The sequence below is a fragment of the Callionymus lyra genome, chromosome 13, assembly GCF_982586985.1.
Source record: "Callionymus lyra chromosome 13, fCalLyr1.hap1.1, whole genome shotgun sequence".
Classification (NCBI taxonomy): Eukaryota; Metazoa; Chordata; class Actinopteri; order Syngnathiformes; family Callionymidae; genus Callionymus; species Callionymus lyra.
Window position 1 is genome coordinate 232615 of NC_141830.1, and position 20582 is coordinate 253196.

The 20582-nt window shown below is 39.1% G+C and overlaps 1 protein-coding gene across 1 annotated transcript; it reads right to left on the bottom strand.

Annotated features, from left to right (window-relative positions):
* Positions 1-1386: 1386 nt before the first annotated feature.
* On the bottom strand, positions 1387-17256 carry tpp1 (tripeptidyl peptidase I). Its single transcript, XM_087805734.1, has 13 exons — positions 17176-17256; positions 16971-17042; positions 10913-11052; positions 10706-10856; positions 10516-10637; positions 10279-10445; positions 10012-10210; positions 8397-8585; positions 5552-5624; positions 4423-4543; positions 1990-2145; positions 1806-1934; positions 1387-1755 (listed from the first exon to the last, which is right to left on the bottom strand). Exons 1-13 carry the CDS (start codon positions 17187-17189, stop codon positions 1615-1617), a joined length of 1674 nt encoding a protein of 557 aa, XP_087661860.1. The 5' UTR covers positions 17190-17256; the 3' UTR covers positions 1387-1614.
* Between the last annotated feature and the right edge of the window lie 3326 nt (positions 17257-20582).

A 20582-nucleotide genomic window follows, 5' to 3' on the forward strand; every position in this document is an offset into this window, starting at 1 on the left:
AGTTTATATTTTAACTGTTAGTTTACATTAGTTTAGATGTGAACTGTTAGTTAACATTAGTTTATATTTTAACTGTTAGTTAACATTAGTTTATATTTTAACTGTTAGTTAACATTAGTTTATATTTTAACTATTAGTTAACATTAGTTTATATTTTAACTGTTAGTTAACATTAGTTTATATTTTAACTGTTAGTTTACATTAGTTTTTATTTTAACTATTAGTTAACATTAGTTTAGATGTGAACTGTTAGTTAACATTAGTTTATATTTTAACTGTTAGTTAACGTTAGTTTATAATTTAACTGTTAGTTAACATTAGTTTAGATGTGAACTGTTAGTTAACATTAGTTTATATTTTAACTGTTAGTTAACATTAGTTTAGATGTGAACTGTTAGTTAACATTAGTTTATATTTTAACTGTAAGTTAACGTTAGTTTATATTTGAACTGTTATTTAACATTAGTTTATATTTTAATTGTTAGTCAACATTAGTCTATATTTTAATTGTTAGTTTACATTAGTTTATATTTTAACTGTTAGTTAACATTAGTTTATATTTTAACTGTTAGTTAACATTAGTCTATATTTTAATTGTTAGTTAACATTAGTTTATATTTTAACTGTTAGTTAACATTAGTTTAGATATGAACTGTTAGTTAACATTAGTTTAGATATGAACTGTTAGTTAACATTAGTTTATATTTTAACTGTTAGTTAACGTTAGTTTATATTTTAACTGTTAGTTAACATTAGTCTATATTTTAATTGTTAGTTAACATTAGTTTATATTTTAACTGTTAGTTAACATTAGTTTATATTTGAACTGTTAGTTAACATTAGTTTATATTTTAACTGTTAGTTAACGTTAGTTTATATTTTAACTGTTAGTTAACATTAGTTTATATTTTAACTGTTAGTTAACATTAGTTTATATTTTAACTGTTAACGTTAGTTTATATTTTAACTGTTAGTTAACATTAGTCTATATTTTAACTGTTAGTTAACATTAGTCTATATTTTAACTGTTAGTTAACATTAGTTTATATTTTAACTGTTAGTTAACGTTAGTTTATATTTTAACTGTTAGTTAACATTAGTTTATATTTTAACTGTTAGTTAACATTAGTCTATATTTTAACTGTTAGTTAACGTTAGTTTATATTTTAACTGTTAGTTAACATTAGTTTAGATGTGAACTGTTAGTTAACGTTAGTTTATATTTTAACTGTTAGTTAACGTTAGTTTATATTTTAACTGTTAGTTAACATTAGTCTATATTTTAACTGTTAGTTAACATTAGTTTATATTTTAACTGTTAGTTAACATTAGTCTATATTTTAATTGTTAGTTAACATTGGTTTATAATAACATTTGCTCAACAACAAAGTTTCAAAGTTTATTTGCTCTCGTCTGACCAGCAGCTTCAAAACCAACTTTATTGAAAAGCAACAACGACAGGCGTTTACAGCAGTTATCTTGGCGCCCTCTAGTGTCCAAACACTAGAACTCACAAGTGATTTGATTCAACATTTGTCTCTATTTAAAGGCAATATTTGGATAAAGCAGTCGAATGTTCCTCAGAAGATCTCCTTGATCATCCTGGAGCAGGAATCAAACCTTCAGCAGGGCAGCCAGTAGTCTGGGGTAGTTGGGGGTCCCCCAGCCTGTGACGGGGTCCCACGACGGCGCCGCACAGAAGCCTTGACCTTCGACCTGCTCGTCCAGACAGCTGGCGTGACAACCTTCACTCACCTGCAGAGACACGGTCACAAGATGTTCCTCAGCCAGACGATCAGACTCACGTCGAACAGAGCGGCGTCTGCCTGGAGCCGGTAGAGTCGCGGGTTGAGGAAGCCGAGCACCGGCAGACCCTTGAGCAAGCGCTGGTCGTTGATCAGAGAGAAGATCCCACCGACCACTGGAGTGGACGCCTGGAGGAGAGTCCAACCATCAACTCAAGTCCCTCCATGTTCCTGAAGGACTCACCGAGGTGCCAGAGACCCACGGCACCGGCAGGTTGTTGATGAAAACCCAGTAATTGTCCGACAGCGCCGCCAAGTCTGGATACGCTCGACCGCTGCTGTTGAAGTAAGAGGCTGGTGGGAGGGTCGCGCCCCGGAGGTACGAGGTCACCGCGCTGACCTGTAGAGACACCTTTCATCAGACCCCACACGTGACCCTAGACCCCACCTATGACCCCTGACCCCACCTAAGACCCATGACCCCACCTATGACCCCTGAGCCCACCTATGACCCCTGACCCCACCTATGACCCATGACTCATGACCTGAACCACGATCCATGACCCCACCTATGACCCATGACCCCACCTATGACCCATGACTCATGACCTGAACCACGATCCATGACCCCACCTATGACCCATGACCCCACCTATGACCCATGACTCATGACCTGAACCACGATCCATGACCCCACCTATGACCCATGACCCCACCTATGACCCATGACTCATGACCTGAACCACGATCCATGACCCCACCTATGACCCATGACCCCACCTATGACCCATGACTCATGACCTGAACCACGATCCATGACCCCACCTATGACCCATGACTCATGACCTGAACCACGATCCATGACCCCACCTATGACCCATGACCCCATCTATGACCCATGACTCATGACCTGAACCACGATCCATGACCCCACCTATGACCCATGACTCATGACCTGAACTACGATCCATGACCCCACCTATGACCCGTGACCTGAACCACGATCCATGACCCCACCTATGACCCATGACTCATGACCTCATGGTTCAGTGAGAATCCTGTTCCTGGACTTTTCTAGTGCCTTCAACACTATCCAACCCACTCTGCTGCAGGACAAACTGACTAAGATGCATGTGGACCCTGGTCTGGTCTCCTGGATTACGGATTATCTTACTGATCGACCACAGTATGTCAGGCTGAAGGACATCAAGTCTGACACTATGGTGTGCAGTACAGGAGCACCTCAGGGGACAGTACTGGCCCCTCTCCTCTTCACCATCTACACTTCAGACTTCTGCTACAACTCAGAGCTGAGTCTGGTCCAGAAGTATGCTGACGACACTGCCATTGTTGGATGCATCAGGGACAACAGCAAAGACGAGTACAGGAGTCTGATACGTGACTTTGTGGACTGGAGTGAGAGGAACCACTTGCAGCTGAACACCTCAAAAACCAAGGAGCTGGTCTTGGATTTCGGGAGGTCCAGGACAAAGCCACGTCCAGTGTCCATCAGAGGCGACGAGGTGGAGATAGTGGACAACTATAAGTACCTCGGTGTGTAGATGGACAGTAAACTGGACTGGTCCTGCAACACAGACCATGTGTATAAGAAGGTTCAGAGTAGACTGTACTTTCTGAGGAGGCTTCGATCATTTAACATCTGCAAGAAGCTCCTCTGCATGTTCTACCAGTCTGTGGTGGCCAGTGTCCTGTTCTATGCTGTGGTGTGTTGGGGTGGAAATGTGTCCAAGAGGAGTGTCAACAGGTTGGACAGGTTGATCAGGAGGGCTGGTTCTGTGGTTGGAATGAAGCTGGACTCACTGGTGACAGTTTCTGAGAGGATATCATTGAACAAACTACTGTCCATCATGGATGATGACAGTCATCCTCTGAACACTGTCATCAGTGAGCAGAGAAGCAGATGAAGCACGAATGCTCCTACCAGGTGCAAAACAAATAGACTCAGGGACTCATTCATCCCTCGGGCTATTAAATTGTACAATTCTGAGTTCGGGGGCAGGAGTGGAGTGAAAGTATCTGGATGTTCTGTTCCATGTTAGTCTTTGTATCTTTGTCTTTGTTGTTTTTCTTTCCTTGACCTATGTCCTTTGTCTTTGTCTTTAGACTTAGATTGTGTCATCTTGTTCTTCCTCTTTATGTTCTTCTTATTTTATTTTTTATGTATTATTTTTTATTGTTTATGAAAAATTGCTGGCTATTGGTAAAAAACAATTTCCCAAAGGAGACCTCCTGAGGGATCAATAAAGTTTTACCTTACCTTACCTTACCTTACCTGAACCACGATCCATGACCCCACCTATGACCCATGACTCATGACCTGAACCACGATCCATGACCCCACCTATGACCCATGACTCATGACCTGAACCACGATCCATGACCCCACCTATGACCCATGACTCATGACCTGAACCACGATCCATGACCCCACCTATGACCCATGACTCATGACCTGAACCACGATCCATGACCCCACCTATGACCCATGACTCATGACCTGAACCACGATCCATGACCCCACCTATGACCCATGACTCATGACCTGAACCACGATCCATGACCCCACCTATGACCCATGACTCATGACCCCACCTATGACCCATGACCCCACCTATGACCCATGACCTCCATCAAACCTCCCAGACCGTTGGGTCACCTGGTAGTCTGGCATCTTGAAGACGTTGCTGAATCCTCCTCCACTGATATAGTCTGTGACTTCGTACGTGACCTTGAAGGGGTTCTTGAAGGACGTTCCTCCCACTGAGGTCACGTAGGGGCTGAGAAGCAGAACCTGGTTAGATGTTAAACACTCTAGTTTCAGGTCGTCGACCTCGTAATATAAACGTTCTTCACAAGATCCTGAATCAGTTCATCTCAGTTCAGATTCTGATCATGGGTTCAATGAATACAAATCTATTTTTCTCCTTCATGCTCTCCAGGGTTTCCTTGTAAAGCATAGTCATAGAACCGGGGTTATGATTGTAACTGTAGCTGGAATGTTTTATGTGCGACGTATGATTTCAAGTCAATATATGTTATTAACACCAACAATTACATACAACTGAAGTCATGTGTCAGTCTGTCGACCCGTCAGTCTGTCGAGCCGTCTGTCTGTCGACCCGTCAGTCTGTCGACCTGTCAGTCTGTCGTCCGTCTGTCGACCCGTCAGTCTGTCGACCCGTCAGTCTGTCGAGCCGTCAGTCTGTCGACCGTCTGTCGACCCGTCAGTCTGTCGTCCGTCTGTCGACCCGTCAGTCTGTCGTCCGTCTGTCGACCCGTCAGTCTGTCGTCCGTCTGTCGACCCGTCAGTCTGTCGACCCGTCAGTCTGTCGACCCGTCAGTCTGTCGACCCGTCAGTCTGTCGTCTGTCGACCCGTCAGTCTGTCGACCCGTCAGTCTGTCGACCCGTGTGTCGACCCGTCAGTCTGTCGACCCGTGTGTCGACCCGTCAGTCTGTCGACCCGTCAGTCTGTCGTCCGTCTGTCGACCCGTCAGTCTGTCGACCCGTCAGTCTGTCGACCCGTCAGTCTGTCGACCCGTCAGTCTGTCGAGCCGTCAGTCTGTCGACCCGTCAGTCTGTCGACCCCGTCAGTCTGTCGACCCGTCAGTCTGTCGACCCGTCAGTCTGTCGACCCGTCAGTCAGTCGACCCGTCAGTCTGTCGACCCGTCAGTCTGTCGACCCCGTCAGTCTGTCGACCCGTCAGTCTGTCGACCCGTCAGTCTGTCGACCCGTCAGTCTGTCGACCCGTCAGTCTGTCGACCCGTCAGTACTGAAGAGTGTTACCTGGACGCAGGAAAACTGGGTCTGAAGGAATTCTTGTTGTTGCCCAAATGTCTGCAGCCGGCGCCGCTGTCACCTGCTCGTCAACAACCATGTAATTAGTGCAAACAAACATGTTTGTTTCTATGGAGACGCTATCTTAACCTCATAGCATGTTCTAGAACATGTGACCTCTGACCTTCACGTCACTACAATGGGAATCACTTCTATTTTCTTGACCCGTTGATGTTTAAAGTCAATAGTTTCTGCTTTTCCTGTCGTTTATATTCTAACGTTTCTCAGCTTTTCTTCTACAAATGAATGAGCAGAAGAACATGGTGAAGGAAGAGAGGAACTTCATGAGCAGAAGAACATGTTGGAGGAAGAGAGAAACTTCATGAGCAGAAGAACATGTTGAAGGAAGAGAGAAACTTCATGAGCAGAAGAACATGTTGAAGGAAGAGAGGAACTTCATGAGCAGAAGAACATGTTGAAGGAAGAGAGAAACTTCATGAGCAGAAGAACATGTTGAAGGAAGAGAGGAACTTCATGAGCAGAAGAACATGTTGAAGGAAGAGAGGAACTTCATGAGCAGAAGAACATGTTGAAGGAAGAGAGAAACTTCATGAGCAGAAGAACATGTTGAGGGAAGAGAGAAACTTCATGAGCAGAAGAACATGTTGGAGGAAGAGAGAAACTTCATGAGCAGAAGAACATGTTGAAGGAAGAGAGAAACTTCATGAGCAGAAGAACATGTTGAAGGAAGAGAGGAACTTCATGAGCAGAAGAACATGTTGAAGGAAGAGAGAAACTTCATGAGCAGAAGAACATGTTGAAGGAAGAGAGAAACTTCATGAGCAGAAGAACATGTTGAAGGAAGAGAGAAACTTCATGAGCAGAAGAACATGTTGAAGGAAGAGAGGAACTTCATGAGCAGAAGAACATGTTGAAGGAAGAGAGGAACTTCATGAGCAGAAGAACATGTTGAAGGAAGAGAGAAACTTCATGAGCAGAAGAACATGTTGAAGGAAGAGAGAAACTTCATGAGCAGAAGAACATGTTGAAGGAAGAGAGAAACTCCATGAGGAGAAGAACATGTTGAAGGAAGAGAGGAACTTCATGAGCAGAAGAACATGTTGAAGGAAGAGAGAAGCTTCATGAGCAGAAGAACATGTTGAAGGAAGAGAGGAACTTCATGAGCAGAAGAACATGTTGAAGGAAGAGAGAAACTTCATGAGCAGAAGAACATGTTCAAGGAAGAGAGGAACTTCATGAGCAGAAGAACATGTTGAAGGAAGAGAGGAACTTCATGAGCAGAAGAACATGTTGAAGGAAGAGAGGAACTTCATGAGCAGAAGAACATGTTGAAGGAAGAGAGGAACTTCATGAGCAGAAGAACATGTTGAAGGAAGAGAGAAACTTCATGAGCAGAAGAACATGTTTAAGGAAGAGAGGAACTTCATGAGCAGAAGAACATGTTGAAGGAAGAGAGAAACTTCATGAGCAGAAGAACATGTTGAAGGAAGAGAGGAACTTCATGAGCAGAAGAACATGTTGAAGGAAGAGAGAAACTTCATGAGCAGAAGAACATGTTGAAGGAAGAGAGGAACTTCATGAGCAGAAGAACATGTTGAAGGAAGAGAGGAACTTCATGAGCAGAAGAACATGTTTAAGGAAGAGAGAAACTTCATGAGCAGAAGAACATGTTGAAGGAAGAGAGGAACTTCATGAGCAGAAGAACATGTTGAAGGAAGAGAGGAACTTCATGAGCAGAAGAACATGTTGAAGGAAGAGAGGAACTTCATGAGCAGAAGAACATGTTGAAGGAAGAGAGGAACTTCATGAGCAGAAGAACATGTTGAAGGAAGAGAGAAACTTCATGAGCAGAAGAACATGTTGAAGGAAGAGAGAAACTTCATGAGCAGAAGAACATGTTGAAGGAAGAGAGGAACTTCATGAGCAGAAGAACATGTTGAAGGAAGAGAGGAACTTCATGAGCAGAAGAACATGTTGAAGGAAGAGAGGAACTTCATGAGCAGAAGAACATGTTGAAGGAAGAGAGGAACTTCATGAGCAGAAGAACATGTTGAAGGAAGAGAGGAACTTCATGAGCAGAAGAACATGTTGAAGGAAGAGAGAAGCTTCATGAGCAGAAGAACATGTTGAAGGAAGAGAGAAACTTCATGAGCAGAAGAACATGTTGAAGGAAGAGAGGAACTTCATGAGCAGAAGAACATGTTGAAGGAAGAGAGGAACTTCATGAGCAGAAGAACATGTTGAAGGAAGAGAGAAACTTCATGAGCAGAAGAACATGTTGAAGGAAGAGAGGAACTTCATGAGCAGAAGAACATGTTGAAGGAAGAGAGGAACTTCATGAGCAGAAGAACATGTTGAAGGAAGAGAGGAACTTCATGAGCAGAGGAACATGTTGAAGGAAGAGAGAAACTTCATGAGCAGAAGAACATGTTGAAGGAAGAGAGAAGCTTCATGAGCAGAAGAACATGTTGAAGGAAGAGAGAAACTTCATGAGCAGAAGAACATGTTGAAGGAAGAGAGAAACTTCATGAGCAGAAGAACATGTTGAAGGAAGAGAGAAACTTCATGAGCAGAAGAACATGTTGAAGGAAGAGAGGAACTTCATGAGCAGAAGAACATGTTGAAGGAAGAGAGGAACTTCATGAGCAGAAGAACATGTTGAAGGAAGAGAGAAACTTCATGAGCAGAAGAACATGTTGAAGGAAGAGAGGAACTTCATGAGCAGAAGAACATGTTGAAGGAAGAGAGAAACTTCATGAGCAGAAGAACATGTTGAAGGAAGAGAGGAACTTCATGAGCAGAAGAACATGTTGAAGGTCAAGGTCACACTGACCGGAGGCGAACAGCAGAGACAGTCCTCGGACTCCAGCCTTCATGAACTCCACGTTGATGCGCGTCATGTACGCCGAGGAAAGACTGTCTTCATCGTCACCATAGCTGACGCTGTGGATCCAGGGAAGGTCGGACATGTTGCTCAAGAGAACCATCCACTGGAGGAACGGCTCCTGAGACTCGTGGCGACCTGGAGGAGAAGAAGTGAATGATGATCACATCTTCATCATCTTCATCATCTTCATCATCTTCATCATCATCTTCATCATCATCATCATCATCATCATCTTCATCATCATCTTCATGAGTGTCATCATCTTCATCATCATCATCTTCTTCATCTTCATCATCATCATCATCATCATCTTCATCATCATCTTCATGAGTGTCATCATCATCATCATCATCATCTTCATCATCATCTTCATGATTGTCATCATCATCATCTTCATCATCATCTTCTTCATCTTCATCATCATCATCTTCATCATCATCTTCATGATTGTCATCATCATCTTTATCTTCATCATCATCTTCATCTTCATCATCTTCATGAGTGTCATCATCATCATCATCTTCATCTTCATCATCTTCATGATTGTCATCATCATCATCATCTTCATCATTATCTTCATCATTATCTTCATCATCATCTTCATCATCTTCATCATCTTCATATTCATCATCATCATCTTCATCATTATCTTCATCATCTTCATCATCTTCATCATCTTCATATTCATCATCATCATCTTCATCATCATCTTCATCATCACCATCATCATCATCATCACCATCATCACCATCATCACCATCATCATCACCATCATCATCATCACCATCATCTTCATCACCATCATCATCATCATCATCTTCATCATCATCATCATCATCACCATCATCTTCTTCATCATCATCATCATCATCATCACCATCATCATCATCACCATCATCATCTTCATCTTCATTATCATCATCATCATCTTCATTATCATCTTCATCTTCATTATCATCATCATCATCTTCATTATCATCTTCATTATCATCTTCATCATCATCATCTTCATCATCATCATCATCTTCATCATCACCATCATCACCATCATCATCACCATCATCACCATCATCATCATCATCATCACCATCATCACCATCATCATCATCATCATCTTCATCATCATCATCATCATCATCATCACCATCATCATCATCATCATCTTCATCATCATCATCATCATCACCATCATCTTCTTCATCATCATCATCATCATCATCATCACCATCATCATCATCACCATCATCATCATCATTATCATCATCATCTTCATCATCACCATCATCATCATCATCATCATCATCACCATCATCATCATCATCATCATCATTATCATCATCATCTTCATCATCACCATCATCACCATCATCATCATCATCATCACCATCATCATCATCATCTTCATCATCATCATCATCTTCATCATCACCATCATCATCATCATCATCATCATCATCTTCATCATCATCATCATCTTCATCATCATCTTCATCATCATCATCATCATCTTCATCATCTTCATCACCATCATCACCATCATCATCATCATGAGTGACCTCACCTGGGTTGGTGAAGAACCAGGTGGGTATGTTGGCTCCGGTGCTCATGATATACTGCAGGTCCAGACTGGCCTCCAGACCTGCTCTGCCCGACACCTGCGAGCCCACGACCCGGTCCACAGCCGAGCGGTGCTTGAAGCGTCTTCCAAACATCCTCATGAACCCGTCCAGGTCCGCCGGTCGGTAGTACTGCTCCAGGAACTGCAACACAAACCCCCCCCCGTCAAGGTCACGGAAGGTCACGGAAGGTCACGGAAGGTCAAGCACACCTGAGCGACCGCCTGACTGTTGTTGTCGGCCGAGCCCACGTCAGCGTCCGTCAGGTTGTAGCGTGACCTCAGGACGGCGGGGGTCGTGCCCAAGTGTAGCCTAGCCTTGGACGCCCGCGCGGCCTTGACCCGCCGACCTCTGGGTGGGAGCCGGTGAAGACCCCCCACTGTGAGAGACCAAGACTTCCATTAAACTGAGATCCAGACCAACACGTACATGAGGTGACCAGCACACACCAAAGTCCAGGTGCTGGTGGAGGTCTGCGGGGACGGAGTAGGGGGCGCTAGAGCGCACCACGCGCACGCCGTCTCTGGAGTAGCGATGGAAGCGGCTCCCGCGGAGAAGAGCCTCCGCGACCCTGACAAGAGGTTACGAGTCGTCAACGCGTCCGAGGTCATCGAGGGGGTCAAGGGTCAAAGTGCTCACCCGGCGGTCAGGCTGCACTGCAGGAAGTCCTGCGTCTGGACGCTCCGGCACCGCGTGACCCCTCCACCCTCCAGCCACCGGGCCACGACCTTCAGCGTCAGGTCAGAGGGTCGGACCAGAGACGCCACCTGGTCCAGCGACAGGTATTTGCCTGCACAGGAAGCCGGGTCAGGACACAGAACAGGGGTCCATGTTGCGAGCCGGTACCGTAGCGAGGCGAGTCCGGGTCGGAGGCAGCGCGGAGCGCCTCCTCAAGGACGTCCGTGTTCCGCTGCTTGAGGGCAAAGGTCAACTCCAACTCTTGGCCGGGGCTGACGCGACCTTCATGGGTCCAGTCCACAGGGATTCTGGAGAGACATTTGGAATATTTGACCTTGATGATGACCTTAACGATGACCTTAACGATGACCTTAACGAAGACCTTAACGATGACCTTAACGATGACCTTAACGATGACCTTAACGAAGACCTCAACGATGACCTTAACGAAGACCTTAACGATGACCTTAACGATGACCTTAACGAAGACCTTGATGATGACCTTAACGATGACCTTAACGAAGACCTTGATGATGACCTTAACGATGACCTAAACGATGACCTTAACGATGACCTTAACGATGATGAAAAAAGTTGCATCAACACATAATAACATGTTTGTTCACTGTATTGATCATCTTAGTTCAATAATCACTGTATTGATCATCTTAGTTCAATAATCACTGTATTGATCATCTTAGTTCAATAATCACTGTATTGATCATCTTAGTTCAATAATCACTGTATTGATCATCTTAGTTCAATAATCACTGTATTGATCATCTTTGTTCAATAATCACTGTATTGATCATCTTAGTTCAATAATCACTGTATTGATCATCTTTGTTTAATAATCACTGTATTGATCATCTTAGTTCAATAATCACTGTATTGATCATCTTTGTTCAATAATCACTGTATTGATCATCTTTGTTCAATAATCACTGTATTGATCATCTTTGTTCAATAATCACTGTATTGATCATCTTAGTTCAATAATCACTGTATTGATCATCTTAGTTCAATAATCACTGTATTGATCATCTTTGTTCAATAATCACTGTATTGATCATCTTTGTTCAATAATCACTGTATTGATCATCTTAGTTCAATAATCACTGTATTGATCATCTTTGTTCAATAATCACTGTATTGATCATCTTAGTTCAATAATCACTGTATTGATCATCTTTGTTCAATAATCACTGTATTGATCATTTTAGTTCAATAATCACTGTATTGATCATCTTAGTTCAATAATCACTGTATTGATCATCTTAGTTCAATAATCACTGTATTGATCATCTTTGTTCAATAATCACTGTATTGATCATCTTAGTTCAATAATCACTGTATTGATCATCTTAGTTCAATAATCACTGTATTGATCATCTTTGTTCAATAATCACTGTATTGATCATCTTAGTTCAATAATCACTGTATTGATCATCTTAGTTCAATAATCACTGTATTGATCATCTTAGTTCAATAATCACTGTATTGATCATCTTAGTTCAATAATCACTGTATTGATCATCTTAGTTCAATAATCACTGTATTGATCATCTTTGTTCAATAATCACTGTATTGATCATCTTAGTTCAATAATCACTGTATTGATCATCTTTGTTTAATAATCACTGTATTGATCATCTTAGTTCAATAATCACTGTATTGATCATCTTTGTTTAATAATCACTGTATTGATCATCTTAGTTCAATAATCACTGTATTGATCATCTTTGTTCAATAATCACTGTATTGATCATCTTTGTTCAATAATCACTGTATTGATCATCTTAGTTCAATAATCACTGTATTGATCATCTTAGTTCAATAATCACTGTATTGATCATCTTTGTTCAATAATCACTGTATTGATCATCTTTGTTCAATAATCACTGTATTGATCATCTTAGTTCAATAATCACTGTATTGATCATCTTTGTTCAATAATCACTGTATTGATCATCTTAGTTCAATAATCACTGTATTGATCATCTTTGTTCAATAATCACTGTATTGATCATTTTAGTTCAATAATCACTGTATTGATCATCTTAGTTCAATAATCACTGTATTGATCATCTTAGTTCAATAATCACTGTATTGATCATCTTTGTTCAATAATCACTGTATTGATCATCTTTGTTCAATAATCACTGTATTGATCATCTTTGTTCAATAATCACTGTATTGATCATCTTTGTTCAATAATCACTGTATTGATCATCTTAGTTCAATAATCACTGTATTGATCATCTTAGTTCAATAATCACTGTATTGATCATCTTAGTTCAATAATCACTGTATTGATCATCTTAGTTCAATAATCACTGTATTGATCATCTTAGTTCAATAATCACTGTATTGATCATCTTAGTTCAATAATCACTGTATTGATCATCTTTGTTTAATAATCACTGTATTGATCATCTTAGTTCAATAATCACTGTATTGATCATCTTTGTTTAATAATCACTGTATTGATCATCTTAGTTCAATAATCACTGTATTGATCATCTTTGTTCAATAATCACTGTATTGATCATCTTTGTTCAATAATCACTGTATTGATCATCTTTGTTCAATAATCACTGTATTGATCATCTTAGTTCAATAATCACTGTATTGATCATCTTAGTTCAATAATCACTGTATTGATCATCTTTGTTCAATAATCACTGTATTGATCATCTTTGTTCAATAATCACTGTATTGATCATCTTAGTTCAATAATCACTGTATTGATCATCTTTGTTCAATAATCACTGTATTGATCATCTTAGTTCAATAATCACTGTATTGATCATCTTTGTTCAATAATCACTGTATTGATCATTTTAGTTCAATAATCACTGTATTGATCATCTTAGTTCAATAATCACTGTATTGATCATCTTAGTTCAATAATCACTGTATTGATCATCTTTGTTCAATAATCACTGTATTGATCATCTTAGTTCAATAATCACTGTATTGATCATCTTTGTTCAATAATCACTGTATTGATCATCTTAGTTCAATAATCACTGTATTGATCATCTTAGTTCAATAATCACTGTATTGATCATCTTAGTTCAATAATCACTGTATTGATCATCTTTGTTTAATAATCACTGTATTGATCATCTTTGTTCAATAATCACTGTATTGATCATCTTTGTTCAATAATCACTGTATTGATCATCTTAGTTCAATAATCACTGTATTGATCATCTTTGTTCAATAATCACTGTATTGATCATCTTTGTTCAATAATCACTGTATTGATCATCTTAGTTCAATAATCACTGTATTGATCATCTTTGTTCAATAATCACTGTATTGATCATCTTTGTTCAATAATCACTGTATTGATCATCTTTGTTCAATAATCACTGTATTGATCATCTTAGTTCAATAATCACTGTATTGATCATCTTTGTTCAATAATCACTGTATTGATCATCTTAGTTCAATAATCACTGTATTGATCATCTTTGTTCAATAATCACTGTATTGATCATCTTAGTTCAATAATCACTGTATTGATCATCTTTGTTTAATAATCACTGTATTGATCATCTTTGTTCAATAATCACTGTATTGATCATCTTTGTTCAATAATCACTGTATTGATCATCTTTGTTCAATAATCACTGTATTGATCATCTTTGTTCAATAATCACTGTATTGATCATCTTTGTTCAATAATCACTGTATTGATCATCTTAGTTCAATAATCACTGTATTGATCATCTTAGTTCAATAATCACTGTATTGATCATCTTAGTTCAATAATCACTGTATTGATCATCTTTGTTCAATAATCACTGTATTGATCATCTTTGTTCAATAATCACTGTATTGATCATCTTTGTTCAATAATCACTGTATTGATCATCTTTGTTCAATAATCACTGTATTGATCATCTTTGTTCAATAATCACTGTATTGATCATCTTTGTTAAATAATCACTGTATTGATCATCTTAGTTCAATAATCACTGTATTGATCATCTTAGTTCAATAATCACTGTATTGATCATCTTAGTTCAATAATCACTGTATTGATCATCTTAGTTCAATAATCACTGTATTGATCATCTTTGCTCAATAATCACTGTATTGATCATCTTAGTTCAATAATCACTGTATTGATCATCTTTGTTTAATAATCACTGTATTGATCATCTTAGTTCAATAATCACTGTATTGATCATCTTTGTTTAATAATCACTGTATTGATCATCTTAGTTCAATAATCACTGTATTGATCATCTTAGTTCAATAATCACTGTATTGATCATCTTAGTTCAATAATCACTGTATTGATCATCTTAGTTCAATAATCACTGTATTGATCATCTTAGTTCAATAATCACTGTATTGATCATCTTTGTTCAATAATCACTGTATTGATCATCTTAGTTCAATAATCACTGTATTGATCATCTTTGTTCAATAATCACTGTATTGATCATCTTTGTTTAATAATCACTGTATTGATCATCTTTGTTTAATAATCACTGTATTGATCATCTTAGTTCAATAATCATTGTATTGATCATTTTAGTTCAATAATCACTGTATTGATCATCTTTGTTTAATAATCACTGTATTGATCATCTTAGTTCAATAATTACTGTATTGATCATCTTAGTTCAATAATCACTGTATTGATCATCTTAGTTCAATAATCACTGTATTGATCATCTTAGTTCAATAATCACTGTATTGATCATCTTTGTTTAATAATCACTGTATTGATCATCTTAGTTCAATAATCACTGTATTGATCATCTTTGTTCAATAATCACTGTATTGATCATCTTTGTTTAATAATCACTGTATTGATCATCTTTGTTTAATAATCACTGTATTGATCATCTTAGTTCAATAATCATTGTATTGATCATTTTAGTTCAATAATCACTGTATTGATCATCTTTGTTTAATAATCACTGTATTGATCATCTTAGTTCAATAATCACTGTATTGATCATCTTTGTTCAATAATCACTGTATTGATCATCTTTGTTTAATAATCACTGTATTGATCATCTTTGTTTAATAATCACTGTATTGATCATCTTAGTTCAATAATCATTGTATTGATCATTTTAGTTCAATAATCACTGTATTGATCATCTTTGTTTAATAATCACTGTATTGATCATCTTAGTTCAATAATTACTGTATTGATCATCTTAGTTCAATAATCACTGTATTGATCATCTTAGTTCAATAATCACTGTATTGATCATCTTAGTTCAATAATCACTGTATTGATCATCTTTGTTCAATAATCACTGTATTGATCATCTTTGTTTAATAATCACTGTATTGATCATCTTTGTTTAATAATCACTGTATTGATCATCTTAGTTCAATAATCACTGTATTGATCATCTTTGTTCAATAATCACTGTATTGATCATCTTTGTTTAATAATCACTGTATTGATCATCTTTGTTTAATAATCACTGTATTGATCATCTTAGTTCAATAATCACTGTATTGATCATCTTAGTTCAATAATCACTGTATTGATCATCTTAGTTCAATAATCACTGTATTGATCATCTTAGTTTAATAATCACTGTATTGATCATCTTTGTTTAATAATCACTGTATTGATCATCTTTGTTCAATAATCACTGTATTGATCATCTTAGTTCAATAATCACTGTATTGATCATCTTAGTTCAATAATCACTGTATTGATCATCTTAGTTCAATAATCACTGTATTGATCATCTTAGTTCAATAATCACTGTATTGATCATCTTAGTTCAATAATCACTGTATTGATCATCTTTGTTCAATAATCACTGTATTGATCATCTTTGTTCAATAATCACTGTATTGATCATCTTAGTTCAATAATCACTGTATTGATCATCTTAGTTCAATAATCACTGTATTGATCATCTTAGTTCAATAATCACTGTATTGATCATCTTAGTTCAATAATCACTGTATTGATCATCTTAGTTCAATAATCACTGTATTGATCATCTTTGTTCAATAATCACTGTATTGATCATCTTAGTTCAATAATCACTGTATTGATCATCTTAGTTCAATAATCACTGTATTGATCATCTTAGTTCAATAATCACTGTATTGATCATCTTAGTTCAATAATCACAAAGTTTAAGTTATAGATTTAAAAGGAGCGAACACTAAACCACATTATATAAAGAACTTTGACAGATGTAGGCATCAGAGTTGAACCTACAGCACTTCCTGGTCAGACTCCAGGTAAACACAGCAGACCAGCGGGAACAAGAAGATCGTGGACGAGAAGATTCTGCGGAGAGAAAGGTTTGTAGTTGAACTGTGAAGGTCACGAGTCCATGACGTCAACGTGAGGTCAACGTGAGGTCAACATGAGGTCACACTGAAGCAGGTTTGAGAGACTTGAAGGTGAAAAATCAACTCACAGAAGCTTCTCCATCGTCGCTGCGTTTGTTTGTTTGTCTGAACATCCGGGAGGTCTGTGTGACCCGCGCGCGCATGCGCACTGCCTCGTCTCGGCTCGCCATGTTTTTATGGCAAGTGGATGTGGACAAAAAGGTGCAGAAAAACCGAGCGCGGTTTCTCCAGATGAGACGAGTTTGCCGGAGAATCTTAAACAACCTCTTAAGATTCATCTTAAACAACCTCTTAAGATTCATCTTAAACATCCTCTTAAGATTCATCTTAAACAACCTCTTAAGACTCATCTTAAACAACCTCCTAAGATTCATCTTAAACAACCTCTCAAGATTCATCTTAAACAACCTCTTAAGATTCATCTTAAACATCCTCTTAAGATTCATCTTAAACATCCTCTTAAGATTCATCTTAAACAACCTCTCAAGATTCATCTTAAACAACCTCTTAAGATTCATCTTAAACAACCTCTTAAGATTCATCTTAAACAACCTCTTAAGATTCATCTTAAACATCCTCTAAAGATTCATCTTAAACAACGTCTTAAGATTAATCTTAAACAACCTCTTAAGATTCATCTTAAACAACCTCTTAAGATTCATCTTAAACAACCTCTTAAGATTCATCTTAAACAACCTCTTAAGATTCATCTTAAACAACCTCTTAAGATTCATCTTAAACATCCTCTTAAGATTCATCTTAAACATCCTCTTAAGATTCATCTTAAACATGGAGAGTTTTAAGAAGAATCTTAAACATGGAGAGTTTTAAGAAGAATCTTAAACATGGAGAGTTTTAAGAAGAATCTTAAACATGGAGAGTTTTAAGAAGAATCTTAAACATGGAGAGTTTTAAGAAGAATCTTAAACATGGAGAGTTTTAAGAAGAATCTTAAACATGGAGAGTTTTCGTGTATCAACACAACATCTGCACCGTCTTGTGTGTTGTCACGTGAATCAACACAACATCTGCACCGTCTTGTGTGTTGTCACGTGAATCAACACAACAACTGCACCATCTTGTGTGTTGTCACGTGTATCAACACAACATCTGCGCCGTCTTGTGTGTTGTCACGTGAATCAACACAACATCTGCGCCGTCTTGTGTGTTGTCACGTGAATCAACACAACATCTGCACCGTCTTGTGTGTTGTCACGTGAATCAACACAACAACTGCACCATCTTGTGTGTTGTCACGTGTATCAACACAACATCTGCACCATCTTGTGTGTTGTCACGTGAATCAACATAACATCTGCACCGTCTTGTGTGTTGTCACGTGTATCAACACAACAACTGCACCATCTTGTGTGTTGTCACGTGAATCAACATAACAACTGCACCGTCTTGTGTGTTGTCACGTGAATCAACACAAAAACTGCACCGTCTTGTGTGTTGTCACGTGAATCAACACAACATCTGCACCGTCTTGTGTGTTGTCACGTGAATCAAGACAAAAACTGCACCGTCTTGTGTGTTGTCACGTGAATCAACACAACATCTGCACTGTCTTGTGTGTTGTCACGTGAATCAACACAACATTTGCGCCATCTTGTGTGTTGTCACGTGAATCAACACAACTTCTGCACCATCTTGTGTGTTGTCATGTGAATCAACACAACATCTGCACCATCTTGTGTGTTGTCACGTGAATCAACACAACATTTGCGCCATCTTGTGTGTTGTCACGTGAATCAACACAACATCTGCACCGTCTTGTGTGTTGTCACGTGAATCAACACAACAACTGCACCATCTTGTGTGTTGTCACGTGAATCAACACAACAACTGCACCATCTTGTGTGTTGTCACGTGAATCAACACAACATCTGCACCATCTTGTGTGTTGTCACGTGAATCAACACAACAACTGCACCATCTTGTGTGTTGTCACGTGAATCAACACAACAACTGCACCATCTTGTGTGTTGTCACGTGAATCAACACAACAACTGCACCATCTTGTGTGTTGTCACGTGGATCAACACAACATTTGCGCCATCTTGTGTGTTGTCACGTGAATCAACACAACATCTGCACCGTCTTGTGTGTTGTCACGTGAATCAACACAACATCTGCACCATCTTGTGTGTTGTCACGTGAATCAACACAACATCTGCGCCGTCTTGTGTGTTGTCACGTGAATCAACACAACATCTGCACCGTCTTGTGTGTTGTCACGTGAATCAACACAACATCTGCACCGTCTTGTGTGTTGTCACGTGAATCAACACAACATCTGCACTGTCTTGTGTGTTGTCACGTGAATCAACACAACATCTGCACCGTCTTGTGTGTTGTCACGTGAATCAACACAACATCTGCAACGTCTTGTGTGTTGTCACGTGAATCAACACAACATCTGCGCCGTCTTGTGTGTTGTCACGTGAATCAACACAACATCTGCACCGTCTTGTGTGTTGTCACGTGAATCAACACAACATCTGCACCGTCTTGTGTGTTGTCACGTGAATCAACACAACATCTGCACCATCTTGTGTGTTGTCACGTGAATCAACACAACAACTGCACCATCTTGTGTGTTATCAACACAACAACTGCACCATCTTGTGTGTTATCAACACAACAACTGCACCATCTTGTGTGTTGTCACGTGAATCAACACAACATCTGCACCGTCTTGTGTGTTGTCACGTGAATCAACACAACATCTGCACCGTCTTGTGTGTTGTCACGTGAATCAACACAACATCTGCACCGTCTTGTGTGTTGTCACGTGAATCAACATAACATCTGCACCATCTTGTGTGTTGTCACGTGAATCAACACAACATCTGCGCCGTCTTGTGTGTTGTCACGTGAATCAACACAACATCTGCACCGTCTTGTGTGTTGTCACGTGAATCAACACAACAACTGCACCATCTTGTGTGTTATCAACACAACATCTGCACCATCTTGTGTGTTTTCACATGTATCAACACAACATCTGCACCGTCTTGTGTGTTTTCACGTGTATCAACACAACATCTGCACCATCTTGTGTGTTTTCACGTGTATCAACACAACATCTGCACCGTCTTGTGTGTTATCAACACAACATCTGCACCATCTTGTGTGTTTTCACGTGTATCAACACAACATCTGCACCGTCTTGTGTGTTATCAACACAACATCTGCACCATCTTGTGTGTTTTCACGTGTATCAACACAACATCTGCACCATCTTGTGTGTTATCAACACAACATCTGCACCATCTTGTGTGTTTTCACATGTATCAACACAACATCTGCACCATCTTGTGTGTTATCAACACAACATCTGCACCATCTTGTGTGTTTTCACGTGTATCAACACAACATCTGCACCATCTTGTGTGTTATCAACACAACAACTGCACCATCTTGTGTGTTATCAACACAACAACTGCACCATCTTGTGTGTTATCAACAC